This window comes from Danio aesculapii, chromosome 16 (genome assembly GCF_903798145.1).
Source record: "Danio aesculapii chromosome 16, fDanAes4.1, whole genome shotgun sequence".
In the NCBI taxonomy this organism is placed as follows: Eukaryota; Metazoa; Chordata; class Actinopteri; order Cypriniformes; family Danionidae; genus Danio; species Danio aesculapii.
This window is the reverse complement of record NC_079450.1, coordinates 39,027,226-39,041,560: the sequence shown is the minus strand read 5'-3', so window position 1 is coordinate 39,041,560 and position 14,335 is coordinate 39,027,226. Positions and strand designations below refer to the sequence as shown.

General features: G+C 38.1%; 1 protein-coding gene across 1 annotated transcript in view; it reads right to left on the bottom strand.

The window, feature by feature from the left end:
• Positions 1-7,508: 7,508 nt before the first annotated feature.
• cacng7b (calcium channel, voltage-dependent, gamma subunit 7b) overlaps positions 7,509-14,335 on the bottom strand; it is a 42,829-nt gene continuing 36,002 nt past the window's right edge. The window contains exons 5-6 of the mRNA XM_056474628.1: positions 11,491-11,636; positions 7,509-8,560 (exon numbers count right to left, since the gene is read on the bottom strand). Coding sequence (XP_056330603.1) covers positions 8,090-8,560; positions 11,491-11,636 — 617 coding nt within the window. The 3' untranslated portion in view covers positions 7,509-8,089. The remainder of the gene's footprint in view (positions 8,561-11,490; positions 11,637-14,335) is intronic.

Below are 14,335 nucleotides of genomic sequence, written 5' to 3'. Positions count from 1 at the left end.
TATCTTGATGAAACTGACACTTTCTTTGACATCAATACTTGCTTTTGAGGAATGAGCTATAAATTTTGAGCTAGTGACACGCTTTTGCAGGTTATCATCTAGGTTTTGCAGTTTGTACTAATTGTTTTGAGAAATGCATTAACTGTTGTGCAAATGTAAATAGTGTTGTGAGAAATGCACCAAAGCGAATGAGAAAAACTGTAACATCTTTGTGTGTTTAAACTTTATTTACAGTTGTTGGACCTTTAAAGGTAGCAAAAACCATTTAGCAAAATGATATGGACTTTAATGCCATTGAGCCCTGTCTGCAGCACGTTTTCTGAAAATAACCGAGAACAACAGTCAGCTTCTCCAAGTAAAGCTTTTGTAAGTTCCGAGGTTGTTAATTGATTAATTTTGCTTTTGTGAAACCCATACTTTTGCATCAATTCAACCTATTTTCAAAGCATTAGCGTTTATTGCAGAATTTGCACACAAAATATTACCCATGATTAGGGCCAGACGGAATCTGAGGACATTTTTTGCTATTACTGTGGAGAATTTTGTAAAAAAAGGAGTATATTATAGGAGTATTTTAACTAAAAACTTAATTTATGAAATACAAAATAATACATTTTTAACTTTTATTTAATGTTTTCAATGCAAATCCAATTATATCCACTTATTTGGTAAACAATGCTAGTCTCTCAAATAATATATCCACTAAAAGACAGAAAATATTACTTTACAAACTGTATTGTAAACAAATCATATAAACATTTTAATATTACTATTATTATAACACAATAATATTAATAACATTTATTTAAAAACTGAATAAATATAAATTTACACACAATTACACAAGTAAATACATAGATCAATGATGGGCTAAAAATCTGCGGATTTCTGCGTGCACAGATTCCGTGTGGGCCTACGCATGATACTGTGCAGAAAACAGTGAGCAAAACCAATAGTATCTGACTGCAGACTTACATATGCAAGCTGAGACACGCAGTCTCAGACATGCAGTCTCAGACACAGTGCACTCAATGGAGCTAGTGACGTCACTGTGAGGGGTTAGGTGTGGACATTAATAGCATTACATGCAGCTCAGCTTGCATCTGCACCCTTCTCAGCAAAACACACCAAGAGATTCTGATATAATCTGATATAAATGATATAATTGTCATTATAGTGTCTTTATATATATACAGTCATCGACTTTTAATGAATAGTTTTATGTTGATTTTTTTATGTTATTTACAATGCAGTGGATTGTTGCTTTGTCCAAGGATAATACATAACCTCAAGTTTGTCAGATTTTCATGCAATTCTATTTATCAAATCAAAACTTGTGTTGTTTAGAAGCTGGTTGGTTTGATCCATGGCATGACTTTAGGAACCACTGTGACTGAAAATAGGGGCACTATGCACTTTATTGCAAACCCTAGCCTAGAACATTCATTCATTCATTCATTCATTCATTCATTCATTCATTTTCTTTTCGGCTTAGTCCCTTTATTATTCACCACAGCAGAATGAACCGCCAATTTATCCAGCATATGTTTTATGCAGTGGATGCCCTTCCAGCTGCAACCCATCACTGGGATTGTCTTTGGACTGAGGGGGAAACTGGAGCACCCGGAAGAAACCCACGCAAACATGGGGAGAACATGCAAACTCTACACAGAAATGCCAACTGGCTAGCCGAGGCTCGATCCAGCAACCTTCTTGCTGTGAGGCGACACAGCGCATTCATCAACCAATAAAAATGAAAATTTCATCAAGCAACAGCTCCCCATTGGTATAAATATTCATAATATGTCCAGTTATAAAGGACATTCTAACTATAACGTAAGGTGTTTACATGAACAAAGACTATGAGTATCTAAAAACAAGAATATTGGCTCAGTTTATACAGAGTATAAAAAAAACTTTATTTGTTTGTTTATTCTGTTAATTATTTGTTTTTCTTTTATGCTAAAAATCATTAGGATATTAAAAAAAGATCATGTTTCATTAGTAAATTTCATGTCATAAACTTAATTTTTGATTGTAATACACATTGCTAAGAACTTAATTCGAAGTGAAGTTTATTTATAAACTAATTTCGAGAGGATCACATGCTTATGATTGTCCACATCTGGTCCCGCATTAGCTAATCCATCAATTACCAATCGGATGATTCCTAACCCATTATAAATAACAAGAGTTCCTTACCTCAGTCGTCTTCGGCTTGAAGAATCCCCCCTTCCACCCCTACTCCTCCTTTCTTTTCCACAATAGGGCGGCACGGCAGCCCAATGGTTAGCACTGTTGCCTGACAGCAAGAACATCACTGGTCCAAGTCTCTAACAGGCCAATCAACGTTTCTGTGTGGAGTTCACACGTTCTCCCCGTGATCGCATGGGTTTCCCTTGGGTTCCCCTAGGATCCTCCCACAGTCCAAAAACTAGGTAAATTGATCAAACCAAATTAGCACCATAGACAAGCTCTTAATCAGCAGTATATCTCTCCGTAGCAATCCCTAATTTATAGCATAATAGCAGGGGAGTTCTCGAGAACTACCTGAGCTCAAACTCCCCTCTCGCCCAGCAAGTGAGAGGGAGCCCCTGGCTCGAGGATCTTATGAGCTCAGGGCTTTCTCCATGCCAAACACACTTTATAATCAATCATCAGCTAAGTGTGAACAAATTTAAAAGAAAATTTCTCAGTATTTCGAGTATTTTTTTGAACCCAAAGATTGAATATTTTCAAATAGTTATATCTGAGCCAAATATTATTATATCTTAACAAACAAAACATCAAGGGAAATATGATTTATTTCAGTCATGTAAAAATCTCAATTAAAAAAACAAAACATTGACACTTATGACGATTTGGGGGTCGAGTCAGGGTCACATTTGCTTAATCATTCTGATATTATTCTGAATATGTTTCTTACAATCAGTGTGTTGTTTCCTACCATAAAAGAAAGAGAAAATAATGTGTTAATGAAAATGTAAAAAAAGGAAAAGTGGGTTATAAATTACAATAAGCCAATGTCAAGTCACCATCATAACAGAATCATGTTTAATCTAGGAAATGACAGAAACAGGCATCTTGGAGTTGATGCTAGTACCGCACTGCTAATGAAATGCAATGTTATCCAGCCTGAGAAAGAGCGCTGAGTTCCGCAGAGGGAGAGAGAGAGCAAGAGACACGGAGAGGAGGGTGAATGGAGGGAGGGAAGTGAAAAATGGCAGGTTGAATGCGACAGATGCTTCAAAATTGGCTTAGAGCGGGTGAGAGTCTATTTCTTATGCTTTCTGTCATTTTAGAGATCAATAAAGACTCACTTTGTGTGTGTGTGTGTGTGTGTGTGTGGTGGGGGGAAGGGGGTGTTTGTGCAGCACATGCGGATGTAGATAAAATAATCTGAGGCTGAGTGAAAACGTGATGGCATTTCTGTGAAAAGACTAGCCAGTTTTGAACCAAGAGAGAGTTTGTTCCTTTTTTAATTTTTGGCCTGTCATTGATTGCGAGCATGTCAGCATAGCCAAGATGCGTTCCTTATTAAGCAGACTGTCAGATGACCAAACCCTGTGCATTAGTACAGCGAACTACGACCTTCAAAGGTTTTATGGACCGATATTCATGTTCATTTTCATTCTCCACTTCTCTCACTCACACACGCGGAGAATGGAATGGCTAATGCCGGGTGACAGCTCTTTCATGCAGTAATGTTGGTGAAAAGAGAGCTATATCCAACTCTTCTTGACTGACACACACGGGCAGTTTCCCCCACCCCCTCATGTAAGCACAAACCAACACACACACATACACACAGACATAGTATATTAGCTGTTGCGTTGAAACGTGCTCGGTCACAAGTGCAACACCTTGGCGAAAGGACTTACTGAAATGTGACTGTTATGACATCCTACTCAAATATAAACATGCAGAGATAGAAATAGAAAGAGAGAGAGAGAGATGTAGAGGCAGTTTTGATCAATTGGACTGCACGCTTCCCTCAGGCAATGGAACGATGAACCGCAGAGCAGAGAAGCACTTAACAGTCCCAGTGCAGAAAATACACACGCAAATATACACATCCACATTGCTCTGTTGTTTAAAGCCTTAGTCTGTCTTTTCGTGGAAATATGTTTACTCTTCCTTTATAGCGCAGCGACTGTAAGCGAGCTGTGCACACCTTTATTTACACCAACATGTTACAATTGTGTGGCGTGGTAAAACATTTCTATTACTAAACAGGCTGACCACAATCATTGAATCAACTGTAGCTGTGAGTTTGACCAATAGTAAATGGGTTTTTGTTCAGGAGCTAAGTGGTGGCTCGCTTCTTTGAATGATCGGAAGATATAATGCTTCACTTGATGATTCTGGCTAAAGCATAGCTGTGATTTGGGTGGCTCTTTATGAGGGGAAACCTGTTTGAAAATGATCATTATTTCTGCAGTTCAGTTTGTTGCCACTAGTGGCAATTCACTGTTTTCCATATTTGATGAAGAACAAAAGTTACTTTGAACTTTGGAATGTGAGATTGACTGGCGGATTGGTGCAGTGGCAGCAGTAATGTGGTCGATGTATCGGTCCGTTGTGATAAAGAAGGAGCTGAGGCGAAAGGCAAAGCTCTCGATTTACCGGTCAATCTACGTTCCTACTCTCACCAATAGTCATGAGCTTTGGGTCATGACCGAAAGGACAAGATCTTGGATACAATTGGCCGAAATGAGTTTCCTTCGCAGGGTGGCATTGCGCACTCTAATGGATAGGGTGAGGAGCTCTGTCACCCAGGAGGAGCTCAGAGTAGAGCCGTTGCTCCTCCACATCAAGAGAAGTCAGCTGAGGTGGCTCAAGCATCTGTTTCGGATGCCTCCTGGATACCTACCAAGGGAGGTTTTCCAGGCATGTCTCACCGGGAGGAGGCCTCAAGGAAGAGCCAGGACACACTGAAGGGACTATGCCTCTTGGCTGGCCTGGGAACGCCTCGGGATCCCACTGGAGGAGCTGGAAGAAGTGTCTGGGAAGAGGGAGGTCTGGGGTTCTCTCCTAAGACTGGTGCCCCTGTGACCTGGCACCGGAAAAGCGGCAGAAAATGAATAAATGAATGAAAAATTTCTTTGCTCAACCTAGGTTGTGAGATTGGGCGGGGCTTTGTCTGAGGGTGTTTGACAAATAGAAAAAAGGGGTGTGTTCAGAATATCTATTTGAAAATGATCATTATTTCTGCTATTCTGTTTGTTGCCATTAGTGGCAGTTGACTTATGTTATTTTATGTTATTATGCTGTGACTGTTACTCAGTGAAGTGATTGGTGGTCTTTGAAACGTGAGTTTTTCACTTCTTTTAATATCTTGATTACACAACATAATATCACATCCATATCTCAGCAGGGTCCGTCATGTTTTTGTGTCCCCTAGAAACATTTCCATTGTGTTACGTGGATATTTGCAAGTGTTGTGACCAATTTGCTGTGCGTTTCTTCAGTTGTTTGTGTTATGATCAATTTTCAACACGTGTGCTGTCAAATTGATGAAGATTGTATCTTTATTTGCTGGTGTTTTTTGTAAATGCATGTGCTTTCTTAAACTGCAGCGTGTTAAGCTTTCTCAGCCACCTTACAGCCAGGACTCGAACCAGCGACCTTCTTGCTGTGAGGTGACAGTGCTAGCCACTGAGCCACCGTGTCACACATTTGACTTGACATATTTGGAAAAAAATTATGTTTAGCTCAACCTAAGTTGTGAGTGTGGGAGGGGGCTATGTGTCAAGGTGTATGACAGTAGAATGAAGGCATGAGTTTAAAAAACCTTTTTGAAAATGATCGGAATGAGCGGAATGAACCGTTAACTGATTCAGCATACAGTATGTTTTACGCAGACCTTTCAGCCACAACCCAGTACTGGGAAACACCCAGATACTCTCACATTCACACATATACACTACAGTCAATTTAGCTTATTCAATTCACCTATAGTGATTATCTTTGGACTGTGAGGGAAACCGGAGCCCCCGGAGGAAACCTATGCAAACACGTGTAGAACATGCAAACTCCACACTGAAATGCCAACTTACCCAGCCGGGACTCGAACCAGTGAACTTGCTGTGTGGCGATTGTGTTCCCACTGCGCCACTGTGACGCCCTGAAAATGATCATTAATTCTGCAATTTATTTTGTTGTAATTGGTGGCGGCTTACTTCTTGAAATATAAAAAAATAACTACTAAATAGTACATGAAAAATTCTGAATTCATACTGACTGGATGTGGGCGTGTCAAGTGAAGTGACACAGGTGAGAATCTTTCAACTTTATGCAAATGAGGAGCGACTTTTGCGAGTGACAGCCAATACGGGCATCTGTGGAGCTCACGTGATCCTCTGTCAGCTCAGAATAGGTTTAAATGGAATGGCCTAAAGTAAACCCTAGAGCACTTTGGAAGAAAATTGTTGTGATATCTTAATCGCATTGCATTCTGGGACATAACGTTGCTGGAGTGAATATGAAGCTGACTTGCTTCCTCTGTCAAAATGAAGGGATGAGGGATATGTTGATGTAAACCTCCCTCACGTTTTAAAATGGCAACAGGGATTACCCTAAGGGAACTAGTGAAGGCAAGCAGTCTATGTTGCTGCTAGTGTGAATGCAGCGTAAGGCTTAGCTCCACCTCTAATGGCTGAACCAAAATTGTGTGTTTGGGGCGGGGCTACATGTACATGAGTTTGACCAATAGAAAAAGGAGTATGTTCAGGAAATCTGCTTGTTTCCACTACTTCACATATTTGGAAATAAATTATGCTCTGCTCAACCATGCTGACTCAACCAAATGTGAGAGTTTGGGGTGAGGTTTTATGTGTGCTTGACTGACAGACAAAAAAAGAGGTTTAGAAATCCTGTTTGGATCAATAACAGTAATGTTTTTTAGTCAGTAGTGAGGCTCACTTGTAATGTTTGGAAAAGTAAGACTTCTCAGCCAAAGCCAGAGGTGGAGGTGGGGCTATAAAATGTTTAACAAATAGAAAATAAGCGAAACAGTTTGAAACTGATCATTATAGCTGCAATTATGTGTGTTGGTGCAGAATTAATTCCCTGCAGCTTTGAGATCAATGCATATTATAGTACTTAATTTTACACCTTATTACCTCACACACATACAATTAAATCATGCAAATTATGTGGTTTCAAAAATGGAATAATTGCTCACATTGTAACAATAGGTGGTTAATTTCATTCTAGATTAAATCTGGTTAACATATTTTTAGGTGTCATTCATTATGTTCATTCACATTTATGCTGTATGGGTAGAGCTAAAAATATTAATAGATTTTTTTGAAATTTTTTTTTTTTTTTTTTTTTTGCTGCATTAAGCAGCCTTGAATGATTTCATAACTATGGTCAGTGCTTCTCATAAAGCCGCACAACCTCTTAACCACTAGAGGGCGCTGTGAGCTATGTGCTTTTTTTAGTGGTAGACCTATATAGGATGATAAATGGAGTGAAGACTCTTACAAAATAAGAGCGTTTAAATCATTTTAATTCAGTATTTTCTCACCAAATATTTCAACATTCTCCAGAAAGGCAGTGAATCAAACCACAGCCCAAACACGACAGTAGCCTACACAATATTTACACAAGAAATATTGAATATTTCTAAACTCTCTGAAGAAAAAAACCCTGCTATCATTTCAAATCCAAACAATATGTTCAGCATTTAAAATTGGTTTATAAGTAATTCCCACTTTAGCATATGATGACAACACTAAAACTAACAAGTCACAGATTCCATGATAGAAACTAAAATGCTTTTATTATATCATCTACAGAAGTCAAGGCAATAGTTACAGATCTCTTATGTGCTCTAAAGTGTACGACTACATAAATGAATCGTCAGTTGTGTGCGATTGTCAAATGTTCTTTCGATCCAGTGCAGTTTAATATGCTACAAATTCACAACGACATTCAGTCTTAAAAAGAGGCCTTTGTTACAAACAGTATTTTACTTCCTTTTCTCATATAAAAAACTATATCTTGCCTTTCATTGTAATTTCTGTTTTTTATGTACTATGCATCATCTCAATGAAAAACAAGTGCACTATACACTTTCTCTTTAGCATGGCGAGGCGCTCATGCGCATGTGTGTGTGGTAGTGTGGTGGTGGCACAGCAGCTGGTGGACCGGACATGGGCATGGTCTGGGATGCCGCAGCTGGCCCGTGTGCCCCAGGGTGGAGGGGGTGGTTGTGTGGGTATGGAGCGGCAGAACCTGGCGATGGCAGCTGGTATCCAGTTCCTGAGGCGGGACTGGAGGCGGCGGTGATTCCTGGAGAGGACGTGCCCTGCTGCCCACTGGCCTTGGATGTGTGCTGTGGGTTCTGGGTGAGCTGGATGGAAATGTCGCTGGAGATCTCAGAGGCGCTGCGTGCTCGCTGAGGTGGAGGCCAGGTCTCTGGGTGCAGATACTGGCCACTGTAGTCGCTGCCCTCGGAAAGACGGGGGCGATAGAGAGTGGGATGAGGCCGATACATCTCCTCTTCTGCATAACGCTTCATGAAAAGATACACTGACATCACACCGGCACCCTGGAGAGCATCGAGACAACAAGAGAGAGATGAATGCTGTGACACCCAGTAGTCACAGGACGTCAACATGACATCAGATTGATGTTGTACCCCAATGTCGTGGGGACGTTGCATTTTGTTTGGAAAAGATAATCGGGTTGACGTCAGAACCCAAGTCAGGCCAGCATCAATGTCTAACGTCCAACCTAAAATCAACCAAATACCAATGTCTAATGATTATGCAGCTTGACGTTATGTGGACATTACCATTATGACGTCTATCAGACGTTGGATTTTGGTTGCCATACCTGACGAATAAATGTCAGTATTTGACGTCAATATGACATTGGTTTAAGATGTTGGCTCGTCGTTGGATTTTGGTAACTTTCCAACACAACCTAAAATCAACCAAATATCAACGTCTAATGATGATACAGCTTGACGTTATGTGAACGTTACCATTATGACGTCCATCAGACGTTGGATTTTGGTTGCCATACCTGACAAATAAATAAATGTCAGTATTTGACGTCAATATGACGTTGGTTTAAGACGTTAAAATACCATTGTCCTTAGAAACTGGTGTTGCAAAATCCACACAGAAATGCCAACTGGCCCAGCCAGGGCTCAAACCAGCGACCTTCTTGCTGTGAGGTGAGCACTGGGCTACCGTGCTGGCCTCACGCAAATCATTTTCATGTAAAATTAGAACAAAACACAGACTGTTATGTTGCACATGTGATCATTAATATGCATGCCCAAGGCTGTTTTACTGGCCACAACATTTCCTAGTGAGTTTACGCAATTTGTATTTTTTCCCCTTATTTTTAAAGTTTATACAAGCTTATATGAACTTACTTTGTATGTGGAACTTTTATTTTGAAGACTAAATCCTGCCTCGCCACATGTTTTCCGTGAGTGTGAACACACCATTGCCTCATTTGTCATCTTTCCACATTGCTTAGCAATGTATTGAAAAAATATGTAAAGATGTGGCACGACAGGCTTTAGTCTTCCTACCTTTTCCTTTTTCTGCATAGTACTTTCTGTCTGGTGTGCGATGAGATTTAATTAGCGATTCTCAGCCAGTCATTATAATCCAGAATGCAAGATCATACATTTAATCAGTGCCACCCTAAAAAAGGCATAAAATCATTTTAAATTGTCTTTTGTTCTTTTAATGTGTATATTGTGAAATTTACCCCATATGTTTGTAATGAGACAACAAACCAACATAATCCCACGTCAATTCCTGAATTTTTGATTTAGTAGTTAATTTGTATGAACTTGTATGATCTTATTTGTACAATTTAGAATGATTGTACAATTTATAATAATGGACCCGTTATAATAATGAATTTTTTCTCTGAATTTATACTTCAATAATCAAAAAATTTAAAAGAACCAAATTTATCTAAATAGATTTTTTGTTACAATTAAAAATGTTAAAGTCTTTTGCAATTTTAAAGTTTTTTTTGTAAGTATTTCTTTTAAAAAACTGACATTCTGGTCATGACATAAAGAGTGACCTTGTAGGAATGAGACTAATCTCATATTGCTATCTAAAATGCAAAAACAGAATCAGCAGAATTAATTATGAATTTGCTTATAGTATTTGTGGAAAATCAGTGCCATTTTTTGTGACATTAGAAGTAACATTTTTAAACATAAGAAAAAACTGTGCTGTATTAACAAAGTCTTTCTTAAATGAGGAAAAACTCCAAGTGAATTTACGAGGCCATTTTACAACAGTTCTTCTTTGCTCTTACTCTAATCTTCCCTCTCTCACACACCAACAAACTAATGTTTCCTTTAGCGACCATAACAGTAAAAGGATCCTGCTGAATCAAGCAGAAAAAGAGTTAGAGGCTGAACTTCAATTTTGCTTAATCCTCATTTTATGGGCTCGCAAGAAATGGCTGACAGACAACCTGTGATCTGCAGCTCTTACTGTTCCATCGTCCACTTAGACTTCTTTCATAATCTATTATTATAAAAGAATATTATTTGTATTCGTATAATATGTATAAAATCCCTACAGCTTAAACTTTCCTATTGAAGTTAATAAAAACAATATGATTAAATGCTCTAAAAACTATTCAAGCTTAAGCTAGTAACTCAAATGGAGCAAATCTGAAGATCCACATTCATAATACATAAACAGCGCACTTAAAGTTCTGAAGTGTATGTCAGGCCAGGGCCATGTTAAAAGCATCTGCTTCAGCGACAACAAGTGGCATAATTACAGCACCATCATTTGTCAAGACCTTCAAGCCTGGAAGCATAGAGAAAGTCACTGGAGCTTTCTCCAAAAAAAAAAAAAAAAAAACAGTTGAACCCAGAATTATTAGTCCCCCTTTGATTTTTTTTCTTTTTTTAAATATTTCCCAAATGATGTTTAACAGAGCAAGGAAATTTTCACAGTATGTCTGATAATATTTTTTCTTCTGGAGAAAGTCTTATTTGTTTTATTTTGGCTAGAATAAAAACAGTTTCAAATTTTTAAAAACCATTTTAGGATCAAAATTATTAGCCCCTTTAAGCTATATTTTTATTTGATAGTCTACAGAGCAAACCATAGCTATACAACAACTTGCTAAATTACCCTAACCTGCCTAGTTAACCTAAATAACCTCTTTAAATACCACTGTATAAAATAAGCTGTATAAAAGTGTCTTGAAAAATATCTAGTCAAATATTATTTACTGTCATCATGGCAAAGATAAAAGAATCAGTTATTAGAAATGAGTAATCAAAACTATTATGTTTAGAAATGTGTAGAAAAAAATCTTCTCTCTGTTAAACAGAAATTGGGGGAAAAAAAATAAACCGGGGGCTAATAATTCTGACTTCAACTGTATATAACTACATCTTGACCATTTAAAGCCAATGGGTGGCTAAGCAAAAACACAAAAAAGCTGATGTTTTGGACTGGAATTTCCTCCTCTGACCTCTTTGAGCAGGAATGAGCTGGCAGCGAATGCGAAGGACCAGCCATAGCGATAGTTGAAGAACTGCTCTGGTTCACGTGGTCTGTTCATTACTTCATCATTGATACTGGAGATGTACAACACCAGTCCCACTACCAGACTCAACCCTAAGAGAAACACCCACAAAGAGAGAGAGAGAGAGAGAGAGAGAGAGAGAGAGAGAGAGAGAGAGAGAGAGAGAGAGAGAGAGAAGAGAAATAAAATAAAGACAAAAATATTAATAATAATAATCACCAGAACATTTGACACCACGTATGCTGACATGTTAAGTCACCATGAACTTGAAGAATGCTTATTTTTTTTAATGGAAGCTTGCAGTTTATTAGCTCATCCAAGTTCACAGTTATGAGGTTGGAAATCAAAAATTTATGATGTCAGGTGCCTTCAAATATACTTGGTCTTAGAAAATGTGCTTTTTCTGCATAAATGTCACTAGAATTATTTAAAGGGCTAGTTCACAAAAAATGTTCTTCTGTCATAATTTACTGATGTCAGGATTCTACTACTTATGGCTTGTCAATTCTTGTTTTGGTGGCAGAGTATGTTGTATGTTGAGATCATATGTTCATATAATTATTAATCACCAGTTTCTAAATGGTCTGTCTCTAAAAGTGAGGGGGACGGATCCCCCCCCCCCCCCCGTCTCCCCCCCGGTTGCTACGCCCCTGCTGTCGTGTCTTCCAACCTTGATCCCTGCCAGCCTGCCCAATTAAGTTGTTTGTTCTGTTAATGTTTTCTTCCTCTGTGTTGTTTCTGTTACCTTTTTGTTTTATTTTTATTATTAAAAGTTACTGCAATTTGCGTTCTCGTCTCCTTCCTACCTGGCACTGAACCTTCACTTATTACAAACCTGTTTGAGTTTCTTCTGTTGAATTTTGGCCACGAGTTGGTTCTTTGAGACAATTTAGAAAAAAATCTGTAGTCTTTGATTTCTGCTTTTGACATGGAGGTCGTGATCAGTTATTTTACCTCCAATTAAATCACGTTAAATTATGCAGTTTGACTATATACATTGACCATCAAACTAAAAACAACTAGGAGCGCATCAAGCACACTTCAAACTACTTTCGGTGAAATGTTGAAACGGGTCATGTGTCCAGTACAGCAAGAAGAGAAACACTGAGTTATGAAGAGAAGAGTTTGCATGATGTGTCATCACCAGTGTATCATCACATGGCTAAAAAAGAACATCTGGAAATTACATCATCACAGCACACACCGTTTTCAAAATTGTCGAATGTCTTTATTTTTTAAGGAGTCATAATTTTTATATACAGTAGTCTGACATTATGACCACTGAGATCTTACAGTATGACATGGGGATCGTGCTTGTATGGCCTGATCGTAAAGGACTAACATAGCAAAGTGTACACCCTGCCTTAGTTACTGCTGGTTGATAGCATTCATTTAATTACATGGCAGTCAAGACAATCTGCTGAAATTCAAACAAATGGGGAAGAAAGACGATTTATGAGACTTTGAACATGGCATGCTTGTTAGTGGCAGGGTTGGTCTGATTATTTCAGAAACTGCTGATCTACAAGGATTTTTACACACATCGTTCTAGTTGTTAAGGATGTTATTTTGATTAAAGTATATACTTTTGAACAATTATGTTTGAAAAAAAAAATAAAATAAAACCATTTATAATCGTTTGTAACTAACATTCCATAAAGTAGCAATTGGATCCCCATCAGGCCCAGGACGCCAATATGACGTCAGATTGACGTTGTACCCCAACATTGTGGGGATGTTGTATTTTGTTCAGAAATGAACATCGAGTTGACGTCAGAACCCAATGCCAGGCCGAGGTCAATGTTCAACGTCCAACCTAAAATCAACCAAATATTCAAGTCACCATGAACTTTAACAATGCTTTTTAAAAAATGGATTATTGCAGTATTTATTAGCTCGTCCAAGTTCCCAAGGAAACTTCACATTTATGAGGTTGGAAATCAAACATTTATGATGTCAGGTACCTTCAAATAAATTTGGTCTCAAAACATGTGCTTTTTCTGCACAAAAATCACTAGGATAATTTAAGGGCTAGTTCACTAAATTGTCATAATTTACTGGCCCTTCACTTGTCACAAACCTGTGTGAGTTTCTTACTTCTGTTGAATTTTGAGTTGGTTGTCTGGGACAATTTCAATTGCTACTTTATGGAATGTCATTTACAAACGATTATAAATGATTTATATATGTAAATTTTCAAACATAGTTTTTCGAAATTATATACAAAATAACAACCCTAAATCTAGAACGGTGTGTGTAAAAATCTCTGTAGATCAGCAGCTTCTGGAATATTCAGACCAACCCATCTGCCACCAACAAACATGCGCTGTAAAAAATTGCTGTTGAAAAAACAGTCAGATTCTACAGTAAAATAATGTTTTTTTCACTAAAAGTAATATTTTGTTAAACACAGTGCATTATGGGTAACATTTTTGTTTTCAAGAAAGTAACCAACAGCAGAAAACTGTGAGTTAACAAAGCTCAGATTCGACGTTTCAAGTCTGTGTTTGAAATCAAAATTTGCACCTTTGTTCACTATTCTGTACATGAGTTCACTAATATAGTTCGCCTGACAGTCAATGAACACAAATGAGTGAATTCAGAGACTGATGAACCCCTGCTGTTAATAATCACAATCACTGAAAGAAAAGAGAAACAAGAAACACAAACAGTGACGTCAGTTACAACATTAAATAAAATCAACTAAAATAAAACACCTTCAGTCTCAGCAGAGGATCTTTAAATAACTCCACAAACAACAGCAGATACACTTATTACTGACCGCTTTGAC